At 31.3% G+C, this 14,602-nt stretch overlaps 2 protein-coding genes across 2 annotated transcripts; one reads left to right on the forward strand and one right to left on the reverse strand.

Moving 5' to 3' along the window:
• Positions 1–905: 905 nt before the first annotated feature.
• On the forward strand, positions 906–3,426 carry LOC118041463 (uncharacterized). Its single transcript, XM_035048814.2, has 6 exons — positions 906–1,054; positions 1,161–1,208; positions 1,941–1,965; positions 2,429–2,503; positions 2,927–3,031; positions 3,133–3,426. The coding sequence occupies exons 2-6, from the start codon at positions 1,204–1,206 to the stop codon at positions 3,247–3,249; spliced, it is 327 nt and encodes a 108-aa protein (XP_034904705.1). The 5' UTR covers positions 906–1,054; positions 1,161–1,203; the 3' UTR covers positions 3,250–3,426.
• Positions 3,427–7,667: 4,241 nt separating this feature from the next.
• On the reverse strand, positions 7,668–10,996 carry LOC118041462 (UDP-glucuronic acid decarboxylase 2). Its single transcript, XM_035048811.2, has 6 exons — positions 10,063–10,996; positions 9,555–9,634; positions 9,368–9,451; positions 9,157–9,231; positions 8,577–8,669; positions 7,668–8,162 (listed from the first exon to the last, which is right to left on the reverse strand). Exons 1-6 carry the CDS (start codon positions 10,829–10,831, stop codon positions 7,935–7,937), a joined length of 1,329 nt encoding a protein of 442 aa, XP_034904702.1. The 5' UTR covers positions 10,832–10,996; the 3' UTR covers positions 7,668–7,934.
• Positions 10,997–14,602: the final 3,606 nt, after the last annotated feature.

Raw genomic sequence — 14,602 nt, forward strand, 5'->3', positions numbered from 1 at the left:
TTTTGTGTTTTTAAATTTTTTATTGTGTTGATATTAAAAATAAATTTAAAAAATAAAAATAAAATATTTTATTATATTTTCAAACAAAAAATACTTTAAATAACAATAATTACCATGAATTATAAGGAAAAACTATATTACTCTTTCTCGAATCCAAAATACTTGTTTTAAACAGGATTGAAGAAGTATGATTAATTTTAATTTGTATAAACTCGCATGAGATTATCAACTAATTGTAACCAAGAGAAGAGGAAGGTAAAGAGGAATTCCTGCATGCAATAACCTCACCATATTTATCAAACAGCTAATTTGAGCAATTTTTTGGATTGTTTTCCAGATTATAATGTGGACAATGCATAATTAGAGTCATATACAATTCACATGCATAATTCATGCTATTAATTTATACAGAATGACATTATTGTAAGAGATTCATTGGAGATTTGACTACAAAACAAGTAGAAAGGTTGCAATCGAACATGCTGGGTGTCAAGAAAATATATATAAACAACTTAAAAAAATAAATTGCCCTCCCTTTTATTAATTCTACGATCTAACACTAGGATAAACATTAAGGTAAAATTTATTTATATGGCTATTTTTTTGTGTTTTTTAATTTTGTTTTATGTGCAAATATTAAAAATATTATTTTAATATTTTTTAAATAAAAAATACTTTAAAAAATAAATACTCCCTAACTAAATCCAAAACTTGCTGGAAAAAAAGGCAATGTAAAATCCTAGGCATTATCCTGGTGGGCGGAGTGGATTTATTTTAATGACAGATGCAGGAAAGCTGACCGAAAACAATTGACAGCTTACAGAGAAAAAAAGAAAGACTAGCATGAAGATAATTGGGCCATGAATCTCAAAATTCTTATAGGATAAAAAAGCCCATTGGACCTACTACTACATGGTAAAGTGCCAACTGTCTTATAGTACTAATCTGCACCGTCTCGGACCCCTTGTTATTTTGTTCCCCAATCGTCCAGATCTGAGAGGCGAAAGAAAGAAATCCCTAAACCCACACTCTAAACCCTAGCTAGCTCTTTCTTGTAAGTTCACAAAAGTCCTCCTTTTTTCTCCTGCTTCGTCTCTTGATTACTACTTGCAGTTTCTCCTGGAGAAAAAAATACTAATTCTTTCTTTATTTATCTGCAGATTTTGATAGCTTGCTTCTAGAGTTTCAAGCTCAAAAGTCAAAATGAGGTAACTTCCTCTAACCCTAATCTTCTTGCTTTTAGCTATGGATCGATTTATTTGATTCCTCTATCTACGTAGTAGCAACCTAGAGCTCGATTTTAGTGCCAGGGTTGGTAAAATTTGTGCGTCGTTTTGAAACTCGAAGATCTTTATTATCGTTTGCTCATTAAAATTAAAATAGTAACTGATTATCATTATTATTTTTTATTTCTGGAATTGCTTGCTGGATATTAGAGAATGTTGTCATTTGAAAAGAAAAAAAAAACAATTTTTTTTGTCTTTGCTGTATTTCTTTATATGGTTTCACGAAGCTTAAAATGTGTTGATGCGTCTTCAATTTCTCAACAGTGAACACTGTTTTTATAAACTATTATGTTACCTCTGGACTACTGGGGAATTTGTAATTTCTCAATCACTTTCTCTCTTTTATTTTTGGTGGTGAAGAAAATACAATTTTCATGGAACTCAAAAGCATGCTTTGTAAATTCATCTCATTTCGTTGATGTCTTTCTTTACTTGCACAGTCAAGATATTGCAACTATAGTAATCAACCACGCTATGCTAGTATATTTTTGTATGACAATTTCCAAGGGAAACAGGTGCTGTGATTTGTCTGTTATTTGTTAGAAGTCGTGCTCCTGATACTTATCTGAATGGGTACTGTTTATTTTTTCAATATTATATTGAACTTGACCATAAAATATACTAACAGTTAGTTTTTTCCTCTATATTTTGCAGTAGGCCGATGGAAGAGGATGCCCCGGTATGTTACTTTTAGGAAATATAAGTGCTCTGTTTTATTTTTCCAAATGTTGAAACTTTTTGCTAGAGAGAAAATTAGATTGAATTAGATACAACCTTTTATTCTACCCAGCTTTATTGTAACATGTGGGGGCTTTATTCTCTTTCATGTTATGTCAAGTTTTTGCATCTCTTTGTCTTCCTGAACCCGAAGAAAAATCAGTACCTTTATTTTTTCTAGGCGTATTTGAGCAGTGCGCTTTTCTGAGGGCAAACATGGTTAAAGTTCTTACTTAGAGAGAATTGAATTCAAGTGAAATGTGATGTTCATTTTGCAATTCAACTTAGAATGAGCTATTACTATCCGTTGATATACCAATTTACATCTGCTAGGAAAATGTTTGCAATTAGTAAGATGCCTAGTCACTACTTTTGTCTTATAACTTCTTTGGTTGCTTGTAACACTCCTTCAAAGTGTTTTACAGAGCAAGAATGAGGAGGAGGAATTCAGCACCGGGCCGCTCTCTGTTCTGATGATGAGTGTCAAAAATAATACCCAGGTAATGTTTTCAGACCTAGTATATCATTAAGGGATAAAGAATAGAACCACTAGATTACTAGTTTTGAAGTTAAAGTTGAGTTATTCATAAACATTCTGATTTGTGGCATTTTTGCTAATGGTGCTGTTTGGAGAAAACGTTGTTATGGTGAGTTTTGCAGTAATGTAGACTTGTTTGCTAGGAATAAAGAGACTTTAAAATCATTGTTTTGTTGACTTCTTTCCCCAGAACTAGTTTGTACCTTGCATGTTGGGCTCCAATCAAAGTTCCCTAATTAACAGATGCCATTTATTGGAATTGGAGTTATCATATTTGATATTGGCTGATGAAATAACTTAACTGTATATTGAATGGGTATGATTTTGCTTATATGCTGTTAGAATCTTGGTCAGTTTTACATTCTGATGGTTGTTGGTCATTCAGGTACTAATTAACTGCCGCAACAACAAGAAGCTTCTTGGACGTGTGAGGGCATTTGATCGACATTGCAACATGGTTCTTGAAAATGTTAGGGAGATGTGGACTGAGGTTGGTTACTGACAGAGACTCTACAACTTCTAAGTCCTAAGCTGAATTTTCCATCCAAGTAACTACTATATCAATTAAATGTTCGTGGCTTTCTGTTTCAGGTGCCAAAAACTGGGAAAGGCAAGAAGAAAGCTCAGCCAGTCAACAAAGATAGATTCATCAGCAAAATGTTCCTCCGTGGTGATTCTGTTATTATTGTCCTTAGGAATCCGAAGTGAAATGTGATAATCCTGTGATCTTTATGTCGAACAAACTAATATGCCTTCATGTTTGATAGAATCTCTATTGAGAAATGGATGAGAACCATCTATCCTGTGTGGAACTAACATTGCCATGCATAAATTTTCGTTGTAGTAATTACTCGAAAGTTTGTTTGCTTAAAAGCTATTTTGTTATGATGGGGCTGTTCCCTCTCCTTTCCAGCAAGCTAGTTAAGCTGCCCGAGGTTTTATGCTGTATTGATCATGACTTTTTCGAGTTTTTGATATGCTAGTCTAGTCAAGGAAAACCAATGCATTTGCGCAGCTCAAATTGGTTTGTTTTGGTTGCTGCCATGCCGGACGCTCCATGGTCTCTGTATATTGCCATGTTTTACAGTCAGACTGCTGACGGTTTGCCTGAAAAGCGTGTATGATCTTGATTGCTAAATTAAGGGAGAGGTCTGGTCTTTAATGATCAACATAGGGATGCGATGAGATCGTTTTAAGAGATGTCTGAGAAAAGGATAGTGCCAGGGATGTTTAAACTTTTGTTTATTACATGATTTGGCAGTATATGATTCATGATTAATCAGTTGATGCATTATATAATTATTATCGCACCATCACATATGATAAGGTTATATGTTATATAATTTAAATTTGTTTTCCTATAATAAGTATCAAATCACTTTCTAAGACACACTCCTAGCCAGGTCTTAGTAGGCACACGGAAGTGGATTTGTTAACCGAAAAAGGTTTTGTAAAAGAGATTCACTTGGATTGGTTTACTGAAATAATATATACCACTTTTTATTGAATTCTAAAATTAGATGCTACAAGCATTTAATTAAATAATTTGATAATTAATCATGTAAAAAAAATATTATTAACAAACAATTCAGAAAAATTAGAAATATTAATACATTATTATAAATAAAAATATTAATTTCATAAAATGAAGAATTTAATCGATTGTGTTTACTAAATTTATTTATTTAAAAAAATAATAAAAATGAAAATACAAACGAAACTAATTGAATAAAATAAAAGATAAAAAATATCATGCAAGGCTGAAAATATTATAAATATTTTTTATTTTGAAGACTAAAGTTCATGTGTATAAAACCAAAAAAAAAATAGATGAATCAAAATAATATCTTTAAAAATTAAGTTCAAACAATTTTTTTAAAAAATAATGTAAAATCATAAAAATGAATGAGCATAAAAAAAAAAGAATGTTGAACTATATTAACTTTTCAAATTTGTGAGTCAAGTCATTAGATCAGAAGCACTAAAAAAAAAAACTCAATCCCCAACAAATCAAATATTTAATGAAAAAATCAGGAAAAAAAGTCAATTACACAAATAGATCTACAAAATATATATATATATATATATATATATAATTAAAAGAATGAGGGTGAAAACCCAAATAAAATATAAATTAGAGAGCAACCACAAAATTTTCAATTGAAAGAAAAATTAAAGCAACAAAAACTCTAATTAAAAAGATAAAATTGAAAACTAATAAAACTGTAATAAAAGAGCCAAAAAAAATAAAAAAATTAAGGATAAAATAATAATAATAATGCATAACAAATTATAATTGAAAGACTAAATTGAAAACAAATAAAACTTTTATAAAAGATATTAATAACATAAATAAAAAGAATTTAAAAAATTAGGATTGAAATTAAAATTAAAATATCAAAAATAAAAAAAATAATCATGTATTTTTTTCAAATAAAAAAAATTATTATTAACAATAAACCGTCTATCATCCATATCACATGCCCTACTACAGTAATAGGGCTCGGTATTTGTGATGTTTCTAAAAACAAAACAAAATGGCAGATCACCGGATGACACCGTAGGAGCCACCCAAATGACACAAATGCTACCCTCCTTGCTGGTGCATAATGAGCACACTCAATGTAGAAATACCAAAATGCACTCATGACTTTGGAAATAAAAAATAAATGTGTGAAAGGACAACAATGCCTCTAGATATATGCCTTATTTCTTATCTTTTTTTAGGGAAAAAACATACATATCTTTACTGTATTCTAAGAAGCAAAAAAACCAAAAAAACACTTGGTTACAAGTAATTTTATTGTTTTAAAGTTTTTTTAAAAGGAAAAAAAAAAAAACTTATACAGCAGTTCTAAATTTTTTTTAATCTTGGATATAAATATTTCATTTTACCATGTAAAAAAATGCAAAAGACTATCATACCCTCCAACAATCTAAAAATTAAAAAAAAAAGACTAATATACTTTTCAACAATCTTTCAATAACTAATGGGTGATTGGAAAAGAACAATCTGCCTCCACCATTGAGGCTCCTATTTTATCAATTCAAGAGCAAAATAGTAATTTTACTTTTAGTATCCATATACATATATACACACACAATTAATGAAATTGATCCATCGTAGAAACACTAAATAATTGGTCTGTTGAGAAAAAAAAAATTGACACGTTAATTTGTATGAAATTCTTGTAAAACTTAATTGTTGGTGTAGCGTTACTAAAAAGAAAATGAAGTGGAAAATTAATTGCAAATGCAAAAGTCTTCAATATTACGATGGGCGGCCGCAAAAACGAGCTGTTCTACTTTATATATATGTATAATCTTGGTTCCTCAATCACCGTGGTTTTGTTAAGGGTGTCCTTTCCCTGAGCGAAAAATAAAAAATTTCGGCATCAACCATGACTTTCAAGTTACATCAACCGTGGTCCTAAAGTGTTTAGTCGAGAAATGTTCTCTTCGGACAACTTGGATTATTTTGTGTTGATCAAACAATGCTTTTGACCTGCTAAAATTTATATGCCTCTGCCGCAATTTACTGGATTTTTAGGGACTGTTTTGGAACATAGTAAAAAATATTTTTTTGTAAAAAATATTTTTTGATTGAAAATGTATTAAAATAATTTTTAATAATTTTAATTTTTTTTATATGAGCACATTAAAATAATAATAAAAATTAAAACTAAAAAAAAAATCAAAATCAAAATCCAACTGTAATTTCAAGTACCCTATTAGTCAATCACAATTTTGCATACGCACCAAGATCATGCCAGTTAAAATGCAATATTGAGAATTATGGTCCTAGCGAATTTCTCACGCCACTTGACTGGAGAGAGAGTCCACCAGAAGGTTAAGTACAATTTATTTATTTTTTTGTGTTTGTTTATTATTAAAAAAAATTAGTTTATAAAAACTATTTTTCAGTTAAAAAAATAGATTTGATTTTCAAAAAAAATATTTTTATTTTATTTTGGACGGAAAATATTTTTTTTAAAATTGTAAAAAAATTTAGAAATAACATATTATTTACTGATTATATTAAATTTGGTCTTTAAACTTTTGATTAATACATATATTTTGTTTTAAATATTGTTTTTCAATTTCATCCCTTGGAATTTAATTTTTATATTAACTTTGATTCTTATTTTTATAATTGTTATTTTTTTTTCCTTATATTTTTTAATTGAAATTTTTTATATATCAAATTTGATCCTTATTTTTTTTTTATTATTTATTTTATTTGAAATAATTTATGAAATGATAATTATTATTATTTTAATTTCTTCTTCTTTTAATTTTTTTTATTTGTTATATTTTATCTATATTATTTTGATTATTATTTATTTTATTTGAGATAATTTATAAATTTTATTTTTTAATTTTCATTCTCATTCAACTTTTTAATTTGTAAAATTTATTTCTCATTAATTTAATAAACTTGAAAAAAATAAAACATTAATAAATTATTTTCCATGACATAATTAAACACTAGAAAGTGTTTTTCAACATATTTTTCATTACACTACTAAACATAAAAAAATAATTCACTTTTCAGAAATTTATTTTTTTTAAATTTACTTTTCTAAACAAAATTATTCAATAAATTATTGCGTCGTGATTACAATGTTGAGTGGATTGTTGGATGAATAATGATCAGAATAACGAAAGTTTTCAGTCTCTCCTAGACCTGGTCCTCTGTGATCATGAATGGATCATCACCTCTACAGTTCAACCGTTTGAAAAAATGGTGCGGTAGAAATGGCTCCTGCATCTGAGCGGGGGAGCATGAAGATTTGCTCAAGGTTATTGTCACCAAAACAATAATGTAAAGTAATCCAACTCTAAATTTTACTACAATTCTTTCATGGTAAAGTCTCAAAACTTGTCCAGACCACGCAAACGCTCGTTGTCAGGCAAGAACAGAAAATATCCTGCTAGCTTTAAAAGCCGTAGAACAATGGCTGCTACACATGTCAATTCATTAAAACAATTAAATTCTTTCATGTGATTTCCAACTTTTCTAGTGGCAATAAGAAGACTTGGCGTATGAAACAAAACAAATTCATTCAGACAGTAAATGACAGGGCAGAGGTTAAGCTTATTTCTATGGCTGCCACACATGTCAATTGCATAAAAAAACTAGTAAAATTTAATTTCGATTGCAGTGTTCACTGTCTAACATTCTTTAAAGGGGATAGTAACATTGAAATTACAAAGATGACTTCAAAACAAAGGCCAAAAGAACAACTCCGAACCTATTCCTCATAGAACAATGCTCAGTTTGCTGCTACCACCGCTATCTATACTGCTTGGGATTGGGAAAAAATAAATTTGGTTATCCACTGGAAAGATTACCATTCTGTTGCCTCTCAAGCATATATATATATGCCAACTTAAGATGTCGACTTATTGGCGGCCGTGCCTTCTTCCTTGTGGTCACCGAAGATGCGTTGCCTGAAGTCTGAGACCATCATTGGCAGACCTTTACGAAGGGGTATCTTTGGTTCCCATCCAAGGAGATCTTTAGCCTTGGTGATATCAGGTTTCCTCTTGTGTGGGTCATCTTCTGTGTTAGGCCTGAACTCTATCCTTGCATTTGGATCGATGGTTTCCTGGACCACCTGAACAAACACATGGAGACTTCTAAGCTTGCTGGAAACAGAAGCATGTGACCAATACACTACACAACAATTTCAGATCTAATGTAATGAACAGTGCCATAGCTGGAAGAAATATAAAGCAATTACCTAGAGCACTTTCAGATCTAATATAATGAAGAATAAATAAAAACAAGTTGCTAGCTCCTATTTTTAAAATTACCAAACCAACTGCTGCCACCACCAGCACAATCTTTAAATAAAAACTACTACCAAGGTAATCTAGAAGATACATGCATTATGAGACCGCAAAAACAATTCATACATAAGAGAAATTCTCAGTTTTTTTATTTATTTATTTTACAAAAGAAGAAAATAAGACTACAATCCTGAAACTTGAACCAGTAATAGGGATATCATCAACGGAAACACACTCACCTGAGCAAGCTCAAGCATGGTGAATTCACCCGGATTCCCAAGATTGAAAGGCCCTACATGTTCTCCTTCCATAAGGCGCATCAGGCCCTCAACCTATTTCAACACACATATAACAAGTTGGCTAAGTAAATCCTGCGCAGCAGCTGTCAATGAGCACTCTAGATGCTTAAACATGCATAAACTATCATACAATAATCATCAGAATATGTTATCTTTATGGAGAATGCTCTGCACCATAAAGCATAAAGAGAACATTCAGATAACCGAGCAAGAAATTCACATGCTGAAAGTTCAAAACCAATCAATGGTTGCCCAGCACCCATGTTTTCAGCGTTTGAAGTTGGAAGAGCACCCCACTCAAAGCAGAAATTGTTTTCCTTTAAAATGTGCGATGCACAAGCAGAATGAAATGTTCGCAACCCATTTTCAAATTTGTATTGGACAACAAAAGTTGGTATAAAGAAAGCTAAATCAAAACGAAAAGCAATAAAGCATCAATCCAAGCACCAACAAACAGAATAAAAGTTTTGGCTTTTCTCTTTCTTTTTTAGAAAACAAACAGTGAGCTACAAAGGCTTACCAAATCAGAAACAAATTGAAAACTCCTAGTCTGTTTCCCATCACCATAAACAGTCATAGGTTCCTTCCTCAGTGCCTGCACAATACCAGGTAATTACTAAAAATAAATCATTTTTTTAAAGAAAAATTAACACTTGATTAGCAAATGCAACCCAATCAATGTATGTATTCGAGTGTACAAGCAGATTGGAAAATTATTAGAAGAAGAATACCTGAGCAACAAAATTACTAACAACACGGCCATCATCAATGCACATCCGGGGTCCATATGTATTGAAGATTCTAGCAATCCTGACCTGAACAGTTTAGGTTACAAGCAATAATGCGTTGACTGTTAATAATGAGCTGGTTTTATTTTATATAAGAAAACGTGTTGGGTCGCTATCAAATTACACCCACCTCAACACCGGCACCACGGTGATAGTCCATAGCCAATGTCTCTGCTGTTCTCTTTCCTTCATCGTAACAACTCCTGACACCTGTACAAACGAAATATATCGCAATTGTCAAGATCTCTGTCTTAAGAAAATTAAAAAATCAAAACTTGACTAGATCGCCACTTTTCTCTTGATTACGAATTCTTTTGTTGTTTAATAACCGTCCGATTAATCGACCCATCAATCACGGGCTGCTCCTTGACCATACGAAACTACCACCACCGGATCTAAGGCCTAAGAACCCCACTTCCACACCGGCCGCCACCGATGTCACACGTTTAACGAAAATAAATAATAAAGACAACAGGTCTGCATTGTCTTTTTCATAGTAACCTAGGCGGCACATGTTAGCCATAGGCTTTATTTCAATGCTATGATACACGAACCACAATATCTGTTAAAATATATCGATTACCGGCTATCAATTACAATTAAATTAATTGATTAATTAAAGAAAAGAAAAAACGCACCGATGGGATTAACGTTGCCCCAGTAAGTCTCGACCTGAGGATGCTGTAGAGGATCACCATAAACCTCGCTGGTACTGGTAAGCAAAAACCGAGCACCAACTCTCTTAGCCAAACCCAACATATTCAATGTGCCCACGACATTAGTTTTTATCGTCTTGACCGGATTGTGCTTGTAGTGGACAGGCGATGCAGGACAAGCAAGGTGGTAGATCTGGTCCACTTCTAACAACAATGGCTCGACAACATCGTGTCTGATCAACTCAAATCTCGGGTTCTTAAAATGATGCATCACGTTCTCTTTCCTTCCCGTGAAAAAATTATCCACCACGATCACGCTATCTCCTCTAGCGATCAGACGGTCCACTAAGTGGGAGCCAACAAACCCAGCTCCACCTGTAACGACAATTCGGAGCCCTTTTCTTTTGAGTCCAAGCGGAATCTTGCCGCCCGAATTGGCTGATTGGAATCCCACCTGAAGGGGCTCGTAGTATTTGTAACGCACAGGGGTTGTTAACTCGTGAGAGATGTGAGAGAAAGAGTCTGGGAGTGGATCATATTTGTGAGCATGCGGGGAAGAGGAAGGGAGGATAGTGAAGAAAACAGTAGCAATAGCCATGCCAACAAGGAAAAAGACGAGTCGCTTCTCGCGAAGCAGGTAACGAACGGGTCGGATGACGAAGAGCCATGGCTTCGCTGGTTTAGGCGAGTAAGCATCAGGTGTTGGTTGAGTCTCGTCGTGACCTCTAAAAATAAGCTCTGAAGATCCCATTTTTGTATCAGGTCACAAGAACCAACAATGGATACAAAATTGTATTGGGAGTTGTTTGTTTTGGTCAATTCAAAAGGAGAGACAGAGTCGCCGGGATATGGGGAGTGGGCTACTCTCCCTTTCGATTCACGGAGGTGGTGATGGTGTGGGTTTGGGTGTGTGTTGGGTTTCGGTATTTAATGAGTAAGGGAGATTTAAACAAGGTTTGGAATTGCAAGGAATTACTGAGCATTGCCACTGCTTCCCTTTTATTGTTGTTGAAAAGTAAACGGTTTCTTTAGGAGAGATACCAAAGATAAAAAAGGGAAATTCATAAAAGAGTGGAGTATTTTGTAATAGCTATTTACTATTTTACCCTTACTAGTGGGGGCTCATTTCTCCGTTGTCTGATTTGACTTCACTTTCACGGTTGAGTCCGTTTGGGGTAGTATTTAAAAGTATTTTTTTAATTAAGATAATATTTTTAAAAAGTTTAACTTTTAATATTAGTAGATCAAAAATATTAAAAAAAAAATATCATTTAATATTCTTTCATGCAAAAAACTACTTTAAAACACAAGTTAAATAATAATAAAAAAAACATAATTTAAGTCAGTTAATAAAGATGGATGTTTAATTGGGGAACCGAGGCTGATAGCGAGTGATCAACTCCAAACCTGGTCAAATGCTTCTAACAATATGAGGGAAAAGCTTCATTAATGTACTATAAATTATGGGGTGAGAGTAAAAAAAAAAAGAGGACAAAGTCACAAAAGCAAACAGAGTGATTGACAGAGCTGGTTTGCATGTTAAGGCTGATTTTGTGGTTGCAGAGGGTATTTTTTATATAAAATTTTAAAAAAATAAAATTATTTTAATATATTTTTAAATAAAAATTATTTTAAATAATAACAGGGAATTAAAACAATGCATGGAAGTGGGAAGATTTCGTGCTGTAATATCGAGGGAAGCTTCACCTGTTACTGTTTTTTTCTTGTTTTATCTGTTTCTACTGTTTGTATATGGACAGGACTTGTCTATTGAGTGTCTGGCCAAGTATGTCCTAATATAATGCAATTATCAGTTAGGTAGGGATGTTGAAATAAGATGGTGTGTTCTTCAAAAAAAAAAAAAAGGGGTAAAAAACGGTTGCTAATTTTTTTGGGCCGTATTTAGTTTTTTTTGTTAGTTTTCATTACATGGTAGTATTAAATTGTACCATATACTAGCCTCCGTAAATATGTTTGATTTTAATTATTATTACTACAGGTACAATAACCAAAATCTCACAAAATTAATATTTATTTATTGTTTTAAAATAAAAAAAAAAATGAAGATGATAAGAATATAAGGGACATATCTCCTCACATCTTTTTAAAATATATAATTTAAAACAAAAACTCATAAAAAAAAATTTATTTTATGTTTTCATTTTTATCTTTTTAATCAAATATGTTTTTATCTTGTATGTGTTTTTTTTATCATGGAACACTAATCAAATGCAACCCAAAAGAGTCTTTACCAATTTTTTCGTTAATAGATCAATTTTTGTTGCTATATGTTATTTATTTTATATGTTAGTTTACAAGATTGGTTTTTCAGATATATATATATATATATATATATACCCTCAATCTCTCGATGTAGATTGTGAGAGAAAGCATTCTTCATTTGAGTAACGCTTCTTCTTTCCTTTTTTCAGTCGCTAAGATTTTTTTAAACTTTTGGACCCATAATTTGTTTTCTTCTAATTTAGTTCTTCAAATTGCTATGATTTGCAATTGGTCTTGGTGATGTGTTTTTTATGCGTGCACACAGAAATCTCAAAGTATCAAGAAGAAAATGTTACATTGCTCGATTAATTCTTGATTTTATGAAATAGAATTCAATTTAACTGGTTTGTATTAACTAGAGCTTCAATGATGGAATTTGAAATTTAAAGAAATATCCGGTCCCTTTCTCTTGCCCAAATCAAGGGCCGATTTGCATGGTCAAAGGGGAACTTCATGTATCTTTTTTATTTCAATCCCTCAATTTTTTTTCCAAGTTGATCCCCTCACATTAGCTTTATTTGAAATTTGACTTGACAGTTTACTTCAATTTCCCTGATACAAGGATCTTGTAATATTAAGGAAAATATTTTATGCTTGGTTGATGCTTAATTTTACAAAATAAAATAAAATTTAGTTAATTAAAAACAATTAAGTGTTAAGATATCAAAATTAAAGCTAAAACAAGTATGAAACTAAAATAAACAGACAGAAAATAGGTTGGTGCTTGCAATGCAAGGACCAACAAGTGGGATGTTTTCGTAATATTTAAGTGGCATATGATGTGTCTTTTTCTAGCTAAACGAAGACTCTTGCAATGGAATTGAAAGCATCACACCATATTCTTCCCGGTGGTGCAATGCATGTCAATGGTGGTTCAATAGTTAAGTTCCAATGAGTTTTTTCCTCTCCACCTTTTTTCACTCTTTCCTCTATTAAGAACCGCATTGACCTACAAGTTTTAAAAGGTGTCATGCCATTTGTTTATTGTATTAGATCCAATTCTTATTTTTTTATTATTATTTATTTTGTTTTGAATATTTTTTTATTGATTTTTTTTTTTTTGTATTTGTTTTCTTAGCATTTGGTCATTCGATTTTTATATCAAATCTGGTTTTCTTTTTCTTTTTTCTTTTTTTTCAAATTCATCCTTTATAATTTTGCTATATTTTATCTTTGTGTCAAACTTGGTCGATAATTTTTTAACAACTATTTGTTTTGTTTTTTATATTTTTTATTTTTTTTCTCAATTTCATCCCTCAATGTTTTGTTGATTGGAGATTTGGCTTCATGATCTTTTTAGATTTATCTTTTATAGGGTTGGTCAAGGTTTCATGACTCGAGTCACAAATATGAAGATTACTTTGGGTTGACATCGGTTTTTTTAGGAAAATTGATGTTTTTCTCAATTTCATCCTTCAACTTTGGTTTAATTACGAATTGGACTTCATGAATTTTTTTCTTTACTTTTTAAAAGGTTATTTCAATCTTGTGTATCGGGTCACAAACTAAATGGGTTGACCTGGGTTTTTTTTTTCTTCCCTTTGTTTTTATTATGTTGGATTTTTTTTCAATTTCGACCTTCGATGTTGGATTCTCTAATATTTGAACTTTATTATTTTACTTAATATGCTTTACATGAGATTATCTTGGTTCATGTTATGGGTCAAGAGGGTCATCTCGACTAACCCAAATTGTTTTTTTCTTTAAAAAAAATCAACATGTTTTTGACCTGTGTTTTATTCTGAGTTTTTAACTGAACTAGGTCGAGTTAATCCTTTTTTTATTTTTTCTTAAACTTAGAACAATTCAAGCTCGTGATCAACCCGTCAAACCAGTCCTAATTTTATAATTAGAGTTATTATAATATTATGAATTTCAACACTCGATATACACACGCATTTTGTTTTTTTTTAAAAAAAACTTTCTAACTCAAGTATTAAATGAAAGATAAAAAACTTGTTTTTCAAGTAGTCGAGAAAGGTCTCTAGAGTATATATATTTTTGCGATTAAAAAGTGTTTTCAAGTTTTTTATTTAAAATTAATATTTTTATAATTTTTTTATCGTTTTAACTTGTTGATGTTAAAAATAAATTTTAAAAAATAAAATTATTTTACTGCAATCTATTTTCAAGTGAAACACACTTTAAAAAATAATTCTTATCATAATTTCAAACATTACAACAGAAGAAGAAGAAGAAGAAGAAGAAGAAGAAGAAGAAGAAGAAGAAGAAGAAGAAG

Source organism: Populus alba, chromosome 14, assembly GCF_005239225.2.
Source record: "Populus alba chromosome 14, ASM523922v2, whole genome shotgun sequence".
Classification (NCBI taxonomy): Eukaryota; Viridiplantae; Streptophyta; class Magnoliopsida; order Malpighiales; family Salicaceae; genus Populus; species Populus alba.